Genomic DNA, 13558 nt, shown 5'->3' with positions numbered 1-13558 from the left:
TGTTACCCATTCATGAAAAATTTCTCATTAAACACAACTTCTCTTTTACCCTCTCTTGTATTCAAAGCAACAAAAGGCTGTTATGGGCAGCAATGCAAATAGTCCGCTAGGCCTCTGCCACTCACTAGCAACCCTTGATTTATTGTTATGACTTTGTGGGGTGCAAGTCACACCCTAAATTCCTGGGTCCAATAAAAGTTGGAATTAATCAATGTTTGAAGAGTTAAACTGTGCCATACACTGGACCCCTGGATTAAGCCTATGTTAACAAGCCAAGCCATGGGACGCGGGTGGCGCTGTGGGTTAAAGCCTCAGCGCCTAGGGCTTGCCGACCGAAAGGTCGGCGGTTCGAATCCCCGCGGCGGGGTGCGCTCCCGCTGCTTGGTCCCAGCGCCTGCCAACCTAGCAGTTCGAAAGCACCCCCGGGGGCAAGTAGATAAATAGGTACCGCTTACCAGCGGGAAGGTAAACGGCGTTCTGTGTGCTGCGCTGGCTCGCCAGATGCAGCTTTGTCACGCTGGCCACGTGACCCGGAAGTGTCTCTGGACAGTGCTGGCCCCCGGCCTCTTGAGTGAGATGGGCGCACAAACCCCAGAGTCTGTCAAGACTGGCCCGTTCGGGCAGGGGTACCTTTACCTTTACCTTTAACAAGCCAAGCCAGCCTGGCGGTTGCTAGCTGAGTGGGGAACAAAGGCTTCTAGCATCCCATCAAATGATGAGCCATCGGGATGTTCAATGGCAGACAGCAAAGGGGGGTGGAGCCCCTCCTCCAGCTGTGTGTTAGTGGGCAGAGACAAATAAGGGTTTAGGATTTCAGTTTGGAAAGTACTTTTTTCTGGGGGTACGCAGGGGTACGTGTACCCCCTAAACATTTTGTGAATCCAGCAGGAGAAGAAACTTTTTTTAAATAAAAAAAATACAGTGGTACCTCCGGTTACAGATGCTTCAGGTTACAGACACTGCTAACCCAGAAATAGTACCTTGGGTTAAGAACTTTGCTTTAGGATGAGAACAGAAATCATGCGGCAACAGCAGGAGGCACCATTAGCTAAAGTGGTACCTCAGGTTAAGAACAGTTTCAGGTTAAGAACGGACCTCCAGAATGAATTAAGTTCTTAACCCGAGGTACCACTGTACTCTAGCACAGTGAATTGTCAGTTCCATTACTACCCCCAATGGCGGCCTCATTTCCTTTCCCGAGTCTCAGATGGAAGTGAGCGTTTAATGTGTGAGGTAATAAATGTTCTTTGTACTTTTGTCCATTTACTGTATTCCCCACCCCCAATTTGAACTATAAATAAGTGATTTTCTTGAGTCAAAATGAGAGTACCCTTAAACATTTTTTTAGGGGGGGGAAGCACTGAGTTTGGATGATGTATGCTAGAGGGGAATAGTTTCACTTGGTTCACATACAAGGAAGAGGATGTGGGGCGAACACCACCACATGGGCTGACTGTGACAAAGAGACAAAGAGCATGGCTGATTTCTCTGTTCTGAGACCCAAGCCTTCTGTGCCTATGGGAGAAGCAAGAGACCCTCTTGGAATATGAATGCTCTGAGCAGTCCCCATCATATTCTCAGGTTGCACATATGTGTAAACAAACCACATATCATAAAGACACCACCAACTGGGCAGAGCCTCATTTCCAAAGGAAAACCCAGGCTAAAGTGCGTCTGACATCCTTGTCATGTCACGCCGCTTGTGGAGATTGGGGTGGTGTGCAACATTATTTTCTACTTCATGTACCAATAGGGGGTACAGCCAGAAGCAGTAATGGTAGTGAATACCAGTTGCTGGAAGCTACAGGAGGGGAGAGTGTTATTGAGCTTGGGTCCTGCTTGCAGCTTCCCATGGACATCTGGGCAGCTACTATGAAAGCAGGATGCTGGACTAGATGAAACATTAACCTGACCCAGCAGGGCTTTTCTTGTGGTTTAGGGGGGTTCAGATTCCCCCACCCACTGACAATGAAAGAACATGTGAGAGTAAAGAGAGTTGAGGAGGCACACAGATTTTATGGCACATTCTAGGTTTCCCCACTTATTTCCATGAAACTGAAGGTGTAAACCAGCTTTCCCCAGCCAAGTGCATCCTCTCTGATGCTCCCCAGACTAACTTTCAGCCCATCCCCAGTCAGCATAGGTAAGAGTACGGGACGATGGGACTTGTAGTCCAAAACACCTTCTGGCCTTAACTCTATTTGGAGGCTAGGCCTCAAATCTTTGTGAGATGTGTTTCTGCAGGGAGAGAAAGCAAACAGGTAGTAGTAGTACATTGAGGGTCTTTGTCTGCTCCCAGCTTTTCGGAGGGCTTTGGTATGACTTGGGCTTGTCATGCTTGTAATAATAAACCGTGAAGGAGGCTAGATGCAATCATTTGGTTTAGGAGGCAGGTCTTGCCAAATTTCCCTGGAGGTGTGAAACAGCCTCTCCAGCTGTGACACTAGCAAATTAAATCCTGAAGGTAGCTGACCAGAAGTAATGAAATGTGTATTTGCCATACTGATGCTGTCAGTACTGACTCACAGTGACTTCCCACTGCAATAAGTGGTGGCAAATTTGTCACTTCCAGTGGTGCTTCAGAGGTCACATCCCTGCACAACCTTCCTCTGCAAACGTCGAGAACCTTGGGGGCAAACTGTCACCAGTCATGCCTGCTCTTCCATTCACTGGTCCTATCTACACATTTGTCCTGGCTCCCACCCAAAACACGCAGGCAGAGACTCTTGTAAGTAAGAAAGAGATCTTATTCAGGCAAGTAATGGAATAGGCTCAGCAACAGGTACAGAGTTCAGGAGTCATGATTCCAGCACAGGAATGGGTAGGGCAAGAAGTTCAGAACTGAACAGAAGTAATAAAGATGTCTCAACAAATTCCCCCTACCCCACCCACCAATCTTTTAAAGCATGTGCTCTTTCAGGAAACCCAGACCAAACATTGTGGCCTAAATTTACAATACAATAACTACGCTAGAGTAACTTGGAACACTGACTTATACCAGGTCAGACTCTTCAGCTGCATTCAGACAGAACTTTATTCTATCTCCCCAACATTTCCTTACTTGATCATTTTCGCATTCTACGTGATCTTTAAAGGGACGCGGGTGGCGCTGTGGGTTAAACCACAGAGCCTAGGACTTGCCGATCAGAAGGTCGGCGGTTCGAATCCCTGCGATGGGGTGAGCTCCTGTTGCTCGGTCCCTGCTCCTGCCAACCTAGCAGTTCAAAAGCACGTCAAAGTGCAAGTAGATAAATAGGTACCACTCTGGCGGGAAGGTAAACGACGTTTCTGTCTGCTGCTCTGGTTCGCCAGAAGCGGCTTCGTCATGCTGGCCACATGACCCGGAAGCTGTACGCCAGCTCCCTCGGCCACTAAAGCGAGATGAGCGCCGCAACCCCAGAGTCGGCCACGACTGGACCTAATGGTCAGGGGTCCCTTTACATTTACCTTTTAAAAGCCACTTCTGAAAAGTGAACAAAATGCAGTGGACGTTTAGCTCTCATTTCCATGTTAATTGCTTCCAGAAAAAAATATCCATTTGTATCCCCATTAACCCAGAAAATCATGGGACAGAATTTGGGGCAGTATTCCAGCATACAGTACATCCGTCATACAGCTCCTTCCTGCCATATTCATTGGTGGGGGAACAGAATTGCACATGTGCATAAAGAGGGGCAACATGTCCGATAATATCCATGGTTGTGTCACACCACAGCCATTGGTGCAAATAAAATTTAGCATGATAGTATATCGATCAAAAACCTACAGTTCCTTAATGCAACAGGTAGTGCAGTATACAGTACAAGGAACACAGAAACCAATGTTATTAGTATAACCAGGAAATCTAAACTAATAAACCCAATTCCTGAATGTAACTTTTATCCAGTTAGCCCAGTAATGTCCACTTGATTCTGACCAGGATTAGCCCTCCAGGATACCAGGCAGAGAGGTCTTTTCCAATATCTTCTGCTTGACCTTTTTAACTGAAGATGTTATGGGTTTAATCAGGACCTCCTGTATAACCAAAATGCACGCTCCTCCACTGAGTGATGGTTCTTTCCCTAGTATCTCGGCTAAGTGAATGTACTATAATCTCATTCCCAGTTCCAAATCCCACCTCCACTCACTTAAAAGCACAGGGGCTATTGTGGCACACATGCACCAACCCCTCCACCTGCATTAGTAGAGTAATAATGCTATCCTACGATACGGGGCTGTTTTTTATGATTACAAAGGTAACATTTGCAGACTGCTTTGGATGCTTGAAATGCATGTTCTACAGATGTGAAGCATTCATTCAAGCAATTAAGACAAATCTATAAATCTGTACAGTCTCCTCAGCAAGGAATCTGTTCTGACATGAGACTAATCCATATGCACAAACTACCAGCTCCGTATGCATCCACCTACTCAGCTACTTAGGAAGCAATGACAATTAAACTTTAGCTGTTCCCTAGTGAATAAGCACATGTAAATACACAAATGAGTGCAAGATGAATTATACGATGCAATTAAAAAGCTCCTTCCCACACAGGCCTTATTCAAAACCCAGGACGATATAAACAGGGAAGATAGATGACTTCATCTAATGGATCTCTTTACCAATGCCAGATTATTCCCAATAGTACAATTCTTGAGTGCAATTCTAGTCTAAATTGCGCACACATACACCCCTCTGACAGGTAGGTAGGTAGGTAGGTAGATGATTAGATTTTCTATGTTAGGAATGAACAGTAGTTGTTCAATATATGAGGTTTTAATCAATACCCAAACAAGTTTTTAGAGACTTCATTGATGAAAAACAATGATTGTGTTACAGTGGACGCTCGGGTTGCAAACATGATCTGTGTGGGATGCATGTTCGCAACCCGCAGCATTCGCAACCCACAGCGGCGTGTCTGTGCATGTGCGGGTTGAGATTCTGCGCATGCACGACCGCTGAAACCTGGAAGCAACCCGCCCCGGTACTTCCGGGTTTCAGCGGTCCGTAACTCAAAAAAACGCAACCTGAAGTGTCTGTAACCCAAGGTATGACTGTACTGGGATTTTCCCCCTGCAACCACTCATGTTGTGAGCTGTCTTTCATTCCCCCAACAGGCCACAATGGCCCGGCTTGGGTATTTCAGCACCATGGACAGGGGATAAGCACTAGACTTTGGAACTGGCTAATGAGAGCGGACTTTATATAAGGGTAAAAGGAATGCTACATTACATGAGCACAGGAAACCGATAGTTGCAGTTACAACACAATTGTTTGCCAGCTGGGGAACGTGGATATTCCACACAGAGTCAGGGAAGCATAAATCTAAAACTTTGAATGCAATTATTGCATCATCCCCTGAGTTCCCTGCCAGTATTTAATTGGTCCCTGCAGTATGAATCTCAATAGCTGACTCCCCTCATCCCACCTGCTGTTCTCTTTTGTGAGGAGAACAATTCCTCACCCAAACACTAATGATGCTGGAAGAACTGCATGTAGTCCTTGTTCTGCATTTGCTCCTTGTTCTGCATTTGGGGGAAGGGGTGCAGCTCAGAGGGTTGCATGCAGAAAGCCCAAGCTTCAACGCTTGGCATCTCCAGATAGGGCAGAGGAGCGACCCCCATCTGCAATCCTGGAGACCCGCTGCCACTCAGTGTAGATCAGGCTTCCTCAACCTTGGTCCTCCAGATGTTGTTGGCCTATAACTCCCATGACCAGGACCAGTGGTCAGGGTTGATGGGAACTCAAAACATCTGAAGGGCTGAGGTTGAGGAAGCCTGGTGTAGATGATACTGAGCTAAATGGATCAATAATGGCTTGGTATCAGGTAGCTTCCCAAGTCCCTCCAACATACACTTTTTTATGTTCATATGGGTGTAACATCAGGCCAATGATAGATAATCAATGATTGATTGACTAGATCTGACCCCTGGCCTGAACCAATTTTCTTTGGCTCTTGGAGATTCTACCAAATCTTAACCAAGAGGAATATGGGCATTTGCTCACATTTTCCTAGAAGAATATTGAATTCAAACACTGTGAGAGGGAGAGGTGTTCCATCCATCACCCCATTTATTATTGAATGCTTGTGCTCCATAACAGGAGGCAGAACTTGCTGCAGTGGGCATTGCATGTGTCAATATCAGGAGGAGAGGGGCAGAAGGGGAAGACTGCATGCCCACCTCAACCCTCCTTTTCCTGCTTCAGTTCCCTCCCTGAGTTTCCACGTTTACAAACTGTTTGGGTTTTTTCTCCTCTCCCCTTTTTTCTTTTGATTTATAATTTTGCATATTTTTGCATGCCTTGGGAGTCCTCCAAGAATATCTTATTTTTAGGTGGCCCCATCCAAAAGACACTTAACACCCAAGTTTATATTGAGTTTATATATTACGTTCTCTCTCACTCTTTAATGTGCCATTTTAAAAACAAAAGTAGTAAGAATGAAGGGAGATGGGCAGCTGGAACCTTAAGAAAGATTAAAAACGGATCAATACAGCAGGAAAAGCAAGAGATCTGGGCTGAGCTGCTGGGAAATGAACAAGCATACAACTTCAGTGCAATTTAATGGTTCACAAAGCAGGAGCTGGAGCAGCTTGGCTTTGAAATTTGGAAAGGCCCTAGTGGCTCAGCGATTGCCCTTTGCTTTTTCGGTGTGACCAGCGACCAGAAAGAGACAAGTCAGTTCATGCCCTCTTTTGGTGGCCGCTTGACTTCCTGCTCGCACAACAGGGGAGCATCTATGGATGTGATATCCCCACTTTGACCGCGTGCTTTGCCTGTGAAAGTCAAAAATTCAAGCTAAAGGCTTAGAGATACCTGAAGAGCAGGGGCAGAAGGGAAGTCGCCCTCCAGATGCTGCTGAACTACAATGCTCATCATTCTGGACCATTGACCATGCTGGCGGAGGCTGGTGGGAGTTGAAGTCCAATGATAGTTATGTTGGTAACCTGCCTGCTGTAAGAGACATACATTACTCCTGAAGACGGTGCAGTGGACAGAAAGCTCTGCTTCTACAGTCAGAAGTCTTCACTCCCTGGCCCCCAACTAGGCAAAAACAAACAAATGGATGCCATTGTGGTTGGAGTCTTAGACGTGGACCCAGGAGATCAGGGTTCAAATCCCCACTCGGCCATGAAGCTCACTGGGTGATGTTGGGCCAGTCACTGCCTCTCAGCCTCACTGGGTTGTTGTGGGGATTAAACAGGGAGGGGGAGAACCATGTACACCACCTTGATCTCCTTGGAGAAAAAAGTGGAATATAAATGCAATCTGTCCGTCAATAAAGATCACCTGTATGCAGGATTACTCCAACCTGTTATCCACCCAGAACATAGTCCATCCATCATGATTCTATGATGTATAGTGGCCTGCCCTAGCCTCCATAACACTCCACCTTCTGTTTGCTGCTTGTCTGGCTCTGAAAAAAAATGGGTGGGGATCAAGAACCTAGCTAGTCACAATACATGGGGTGGGCCACAATATGTGCATGGTTGCCTCAATACACAGCATCACACCTAATCCAACAGCGCATTCTTAAGCACATCTTCTCAATTCTCCAAGTAGGAATCGTCAGCTTTTCAAGTGAATGCACTGAGTGCATTCCTCATCTCACGGTCTATTTCTAACTTACTATATTTCGCATAATGTGCATTGACAAGCCAATCAATTACGTTGAAGCAGATGATATGTGATAAGTGCTAAGGGTGTAAGCTCTCAGCCAGTAGGTTGGGGATCCAGGGACTTTGGGGACATGAATGACGTGAACAATAAGCAGCCGCTACTGCGAGATGAGATTGTGATTTTAGGAGAGGTGAAGGCGCTGGACTTTGTAGCGACTTGGGAGGTGTCTGTGATACACAGGAAGGACTTTCAACCCACTATAAATATATCAGCTGTTTTCCTTAGGCTCTGGGACATGCCCCTCCCTGCAACTACAGTTTGCATTGCCAATAAACGTACCGTTTGCTGCAATGGGACACACTGTGTCAATGCAAAAATTGACCTGGATGAGACCTATAGCAAGGGCCAAGGGATAGCACTAGTCTAGCCTCATACTAGGGTCCTAATTTGGATAGGTCACCTGTGCTATTTGTTAAAAACAAAACCCTGAATTTAAGAGCAGAGTAATGCAACTAGCATCCTGTGTGGTTTGGTCCTCCAATAGAGGGATTTCTCACAACTCTGCTTGAATCTTTAACTGGAGATGCTAGGTGTCCAAACCAGGATCCCCTGTGGGCAAATGATGCAAATCACCACAAAGTTTGTACCCTGAAGTCCAGAAGTCCTCATGCTACCTGACAGAGAACTATGGCAAGGGCTAATGCTGCACGCTCATCTTCTGCTCATGAAGAAGACTCCCAGTAGACTCAGTCCCAGGCTGGGTACCAAATTACAAAAAGAGGAGGCTTTCAGTTCAGGTTCCAGAGTACCTGATGCCTTTGCCCCATGCAACATCCACAATTGCATGCCAGGGAGACTAGAGGTCATTACCTAGCATCCATAAACAAGTCACAGCTTTCGCAGATAATTAATGAAAATACAACATTGAAGAAAAGAATGAAGTCTGTACAGGAACAGACTTTTAAAAGTGCTAATTTCTGTAAGCATTACATGCCCATTGGCAAGGACATAATTAACAGAACCAGGACAGAGAAAATACTTTATAATACTGAACTACCAATCCCAACCACTTCCCCGCTAAGTTAATTTTAAATTTGTATGTATTTATGTGCATATTTCTTTTCTGTCTCTTTGCGGGGTGGGAATATCTCACAAGGTGGCTTATAGATAATTGCCTCAAAAACAACAAAAAACATCAGCCGTAAGATCCAAGCATTAAACATCATTAAAAACAACAACATTTTTTTTTAAGGACAAGCAAAGTCAGCATATACAGAAATTAATCATAAAAGCCTTCCGGAATGAAAAAAAATACCCAAAGCTGAAATGCACACAGCGAAGAGGGCATGACACAGATATCAAAGGGAGACCAGAGACTGAGATGGTGAATCTGAAAATTTGGGTAGATTCACAACATGTATGAAGGAGGGGTGGAAGAGAAAGTTGGTTCAATTTGCACTTCCAAGAGCAATATGCAAACTGAAATGCAGCTACCCTTCAGAAGTCACTGAATTCTCTAAATTTTCTGACACAGTTCTCCAACTAAAAAAAGGTGGGAACATGCATTATATTGGGGGAAAGTGTTACATAACAATGCCTTTATTATTAAAAACAACATGCACACAAATCATTGTATTATGGGAAGAGACTTGTAATAACATATGCATTAGCCAAAACTAGATTTAAAAGAAGAAATATGTATTAAAATGCTGATGAATTTCAATGAAAAGTTTAAAATAAATTGCAAATGATGTGAAAAGGAATTAGCTGAAATTAAAATTTGAGAGAGAGAGAGAGAGAGAGAGAGAGAGAAATGAAAACTGGGAGATTTGTTTGTCTCTAGTTTAAAGGCAGTTCTTTTCACAAGCAGGTTCCAGACTGATCAGCGAAGAGCTGTGCTGAATCTTTCGTTTTTCTCTATGCACTGGTCTGTCATCATACTGTAGTTCATGCGGTCGTTGACAGATGGTGCTAGCATCACAAAAGAATTACAACCATCTAGTGCTCCCTGAGAGCTGAAGAAGCCTGTGAGGAGGAGGTATCTAAAGCAGGGTGAAGGTGAAAGAGGGACACTGTGTGACTTTGGAAATGCTTTCGTGAAAAGGGGGTTAGTAACTGCATTCAGTGGGGAGATCTCAGGGGTTATATGTGTCTGTGCAAGAGCAGTTTGCAAAAAAGAAGGAAGGCAAAGGTGGCATGGGAATGAGGGTGAAGGTGAAAACAAAGGGGACTGCAAAATAGGAGGGAGGGTTGGTTTCGGAACTGGAAAAGATGTTTTAGTATGGCTGAGAGAGACCCCTGTCTGAAATCCTCAATAGTCAGTTACTGTACGCGACACTGATCTAGAGGGAACAATGATCCATAGTTTGGCTCACTATAAGGCAGCTTCCCATGTTCCTGTGACATGACAGAGAGCTCTCCAAGGCACCTTTAATCATCATTGCTATCTTTGGTTAAATGTATTTATCCTGAATTAGACTCTGAATCAGCAACACCTGAAAAATTGCAGAGACCACCATTCCTCTCTAACAGACTGTTCCCGTTTCCAAATATTAATGGATTCATTTTTCTTGGTGTGAAGTGGGCCATCTATGCATCTCAAGTACCAGGTGGGAAGAATCCAACTGAAGGTCCAACTTGATGATGATGCATTCAGTTCATTCCGGGGGTTGGAGCAACATCTGACTGTTGCTATGGCAACGCTGCTGAAAACATCCTCTTCGTTACAAGAGATGCCTGCTTGGTCTGTAACTCTGAGAAGTCAGCCTCCGTTTTGCGAGTCTCGGTGAAGGCGAGGGTTCTAGGGAAGCACCCTGTTTGAGGGTCCTCAAGCAAGACATAATCAGTGGGTGATCTTAATTAGTGAGAGATAGGACTTATTCACACTTCAGTTTGTGCTGCAATTTGTAAGCACAGGTCTGTGATTTGTAGGCACAGATCTGAGCAGGGGTTCTTGTTTTAGTTTTAGTCCCACTGCTTTCCCCGGGGAAATAATAATAATAATAATAATAATAATAATAATAATAATAATAATAATTTATTTATACCCCGCCCATCTGGCTGGGTTTCCCCAGCCATTCTGGGCAGCTTCCAACAAAACACTAAAATACAGTAACCTATTAAACATTAAAAGCTTCCCTAAACAGGGCTGCCTTCAAATGTCTTCTAAAAGTTTGGTAGTTATTTTTCTCTTTGACATCTGGTGGGAGGGCGTTCCACAGGGCGGGTGCCACTACCGAGAAGGCCCTCTGCCTGGTTCCCTGTAACTTGGCTTCTCGCAGCGAGGGAACAGCCAGAAGGCCCTCGGCACTGGACCTCAGTGTCCGGGCAGAATGATGGAGGTGGAGATGCCCCTTCAGGTATATTGGACTAAGGCTGTTTAGGGCTTTAATTGAATTGTGCTCGGAAACGTACTGGGAGTTATGTGGTCTCAGCAGCCACTCCCAGTCACCAGTCTAGCTGTTTACTGCTAAATTGGGACAAACGTCAATCAGGTTTCCTGCAAATCATGGTACAAACGGAAGCATGGATGAGCCCATCAGAGGAGCTGGAGGTGCAGGGCTCCAAACAAACAGGGTGCTTCTTCCCTACAGTTCTCCTGAACCTGCAGCTTCCTAGTGATGCTGACCTACAACTCCCAACATCCCTGACCACTAGCCATGTTGGCTGGGACTGACAGGAGTTGGGAGTCTAGCAACAACTGGGTGGCCACAGGTTCTTCACCCATGACCTAAGGGATCAAGAAGAGCTTCTCCCTGAAGTAGCTCATTTCTCTCTCTCCTGTAAAGGTAAAGGGACCCCTGACCGTTAGGTCCAGTCGTGGCCAACTCTGGGGTTGTGGCGCTCATCTCACTTTATTGGCCGAGGGAGCCGGTGTACAGCTTCCGGGTCATGTGACCAGCATGACTAAGCTGCTTCTGGCAAACCAGAACAGTGCACGGAAACGCCGTTTACCTTCCTGCCAGAGCGGTACCTATTTATCTACTTGCACTTTGATGTGCTTTCGAACTGCTAGGTTGGCAGGAGCAGGGACCGAGCAACGGGAGCTCACCCCTTCGCCGGGATTTGATCCGCCGACCTTCTGATCAGCAGGCCCTAGGCTCTGTGGTTTAACCCACAGCGCCACCCGCGTCCCTTAGCTCTCTCTCCTGTAGTTATCTGAAAACAATGCTCCATTGTGCCATTCCTAGGTGAATTAAGGGGGTGTGAACTGCAGCTACATGAGCAATCCTTGCCACCCCATCACTAATCAGTTCCCAGCCACCCATTTTCAATTCATTTTAAAATTGCAAACCACATTTCTATATCCCTGTACTCAAAACAAAAGCGGCAAAATGTACAACAAAAACCACAGTGCCACCGTAGGAAGCTGCCTTAGACCGAGTGAGATAATTGGTCAGTCTAGGCCAGTTCTCCAGGGTTTCAGGCAGGGGACATTTCCAACCTTAGCCGGCATCATCTATATCTAAATCAAATGCTCAACCAGTGAGTGATGGCCTTTCTTCCTATTGCAACCCAAATATAACTTTAAAATTAGTCAGTGTCAGGGAACTGCCATCAGAGGGAAGAGGAGAGAAAAGTCGCTCCAGTGATGCAGGGGAGGGAACTAGCAAGGAGAGAGAGAGAGCTTCCACGGGGGAAGGAAATCCAGGGGACACCAGGGAGAAAGGGGAAGCTGAGAGTAAGGCGGAGGGGAGGCTCAGAGACTCTTCCAGTGAAATCAGCGGAGAGAGCACAGGACCTCCGCTTGGCACGCCCACGCTGCGCAGAAGGCTTCCACGCAGGGAATCTAGGCGGAGACTTGGAGTCAAGCAACTTTTATGTTGGAAGAAATATAGGTCCCGCCCACTGATGGATTCTGCCAGTGACTAAGACAGTCGCGTTTCAAGGGCTGTCAAACCAGGGAAAGTTTTAGCTATATGGCTAGCTTGGAGCAGTTTGCAGTTTACGCACAAGCAACCCCAATTCCCATTACAGTCAGCAAAATTAAAGAATTCATTCTGCATATCATATGGCAATATCTGCTAAATTATCAGCAAACAATAAAGCAACCCTCCGACCAAATTACAGCAAATGAATAATCACCAACAACCAAGACAACAGCTGCAAAAGACAAAATAAATAATGCCAGCAAAAGAAACATCTGAGAAGTTAAATCACATCTCTCCACCCCTATCCTGTGATACCCGCCCACTCACAGGGGGATAACCATGGCACTCAAACCATCCCCACCCATTCCATAGAGTCAGGGTCAGTATGATTTCTAGTTGCCACTGCAGAGCTTGGTGCAATAGCACCATCTTCCTCAGCACTTCTTAATTACTGTGCGAGAATGGCAGGATAAAGACAGCTTCAGGCAACCAGTGGTTTTCACTTCTAATGCACACGCACTTCTTCCGCTGAGTTGGGTTACCCCTGCCCTCCACAAATTGCAGAAATGTCTCCAGCCATCTCGGCACCTGTAGTCAAATAGGGAACATTTGGGTTCATGCCTAATCTGAACACAAACATCTTACCTCGAGATGCTTCACAGAGCCTCCTGTGATTCATAGAAATGTAGAGTTGGGAGGGAGCATGAGGGTCATCTAGTCCACCCCAATGCAACGCAGAAATATGCAGTTGTCCCATACAAGGATTGAACCTGCAACCTTTGCATTATCAGCACCATGCTCTAACCAACTGAGCTATCCAGGTTACTTTACACCAGTCTTCCCCAACCTGATGATCTCCGGCCGATTTCGACTACAACCCCCATCACCCCCAGCCTGATGGGAGTTGTAGTTTAACCTAGTTGGAGGGTACCATGTTGGGAAGGTTGCTGTACACAGTCGCACTTCCCTGCCAGTCCATTTAAAAGAATAACATTGATTCACAGGAGTGTTCTAAGAAAAGCCTCTAGTAATGTAAGTGCTTTTTCTTGAAATCTTACCAGAATTATAGCCAGCCTGAATTACTCCC

The 13558-nt window shown here is 45.7% G+C and overlaps 1 protein-coding gene across 3 annotated transcripts in view; it reads right to left on the bottom strand.

The window, feature by feature from the left end:
• Nucleotides 1–13558, bottom strand: part of PTPRO (protein tyrosine phosphatase receptor type O) — a 128793-nt gene that overhangs the window by 70625 nt on the left and 44610 nt on the right. The window contains exon 1 of one of the 3 annotated variants that reach the window (XM_082238777.1): nt 10096–10215. The exons of the other annotated variants lie outside the window; for them this stretch is intronic. Within the exon in view, the coding sequence (XP_082094903.1) occupies nt 10096–10119 (24 nt within the window). The 5' untranslated portion in view covers nt 10120–10215. Of the gene's footprint in view, nt 1–10095; nt 10216–13558 lie in introns of those variants that run through there. 3 annotated transcript variants of the gene reach the window in all.

This window comes from Podarcis vaucheri, assembly GCF_965113315.1.
Source record: "Podarcis vaucheri genome assembly, chromosome: 10".
Lineage (NCBI taxonomy): Eukaryota > Metazoa > Chordata > Lepidosauria > Squamata > Lacertidae > Podarcis > Podarcis vaucheri.
This window is presented reverse-complemented; position numbering and strand designations above follow the sequence as displayed.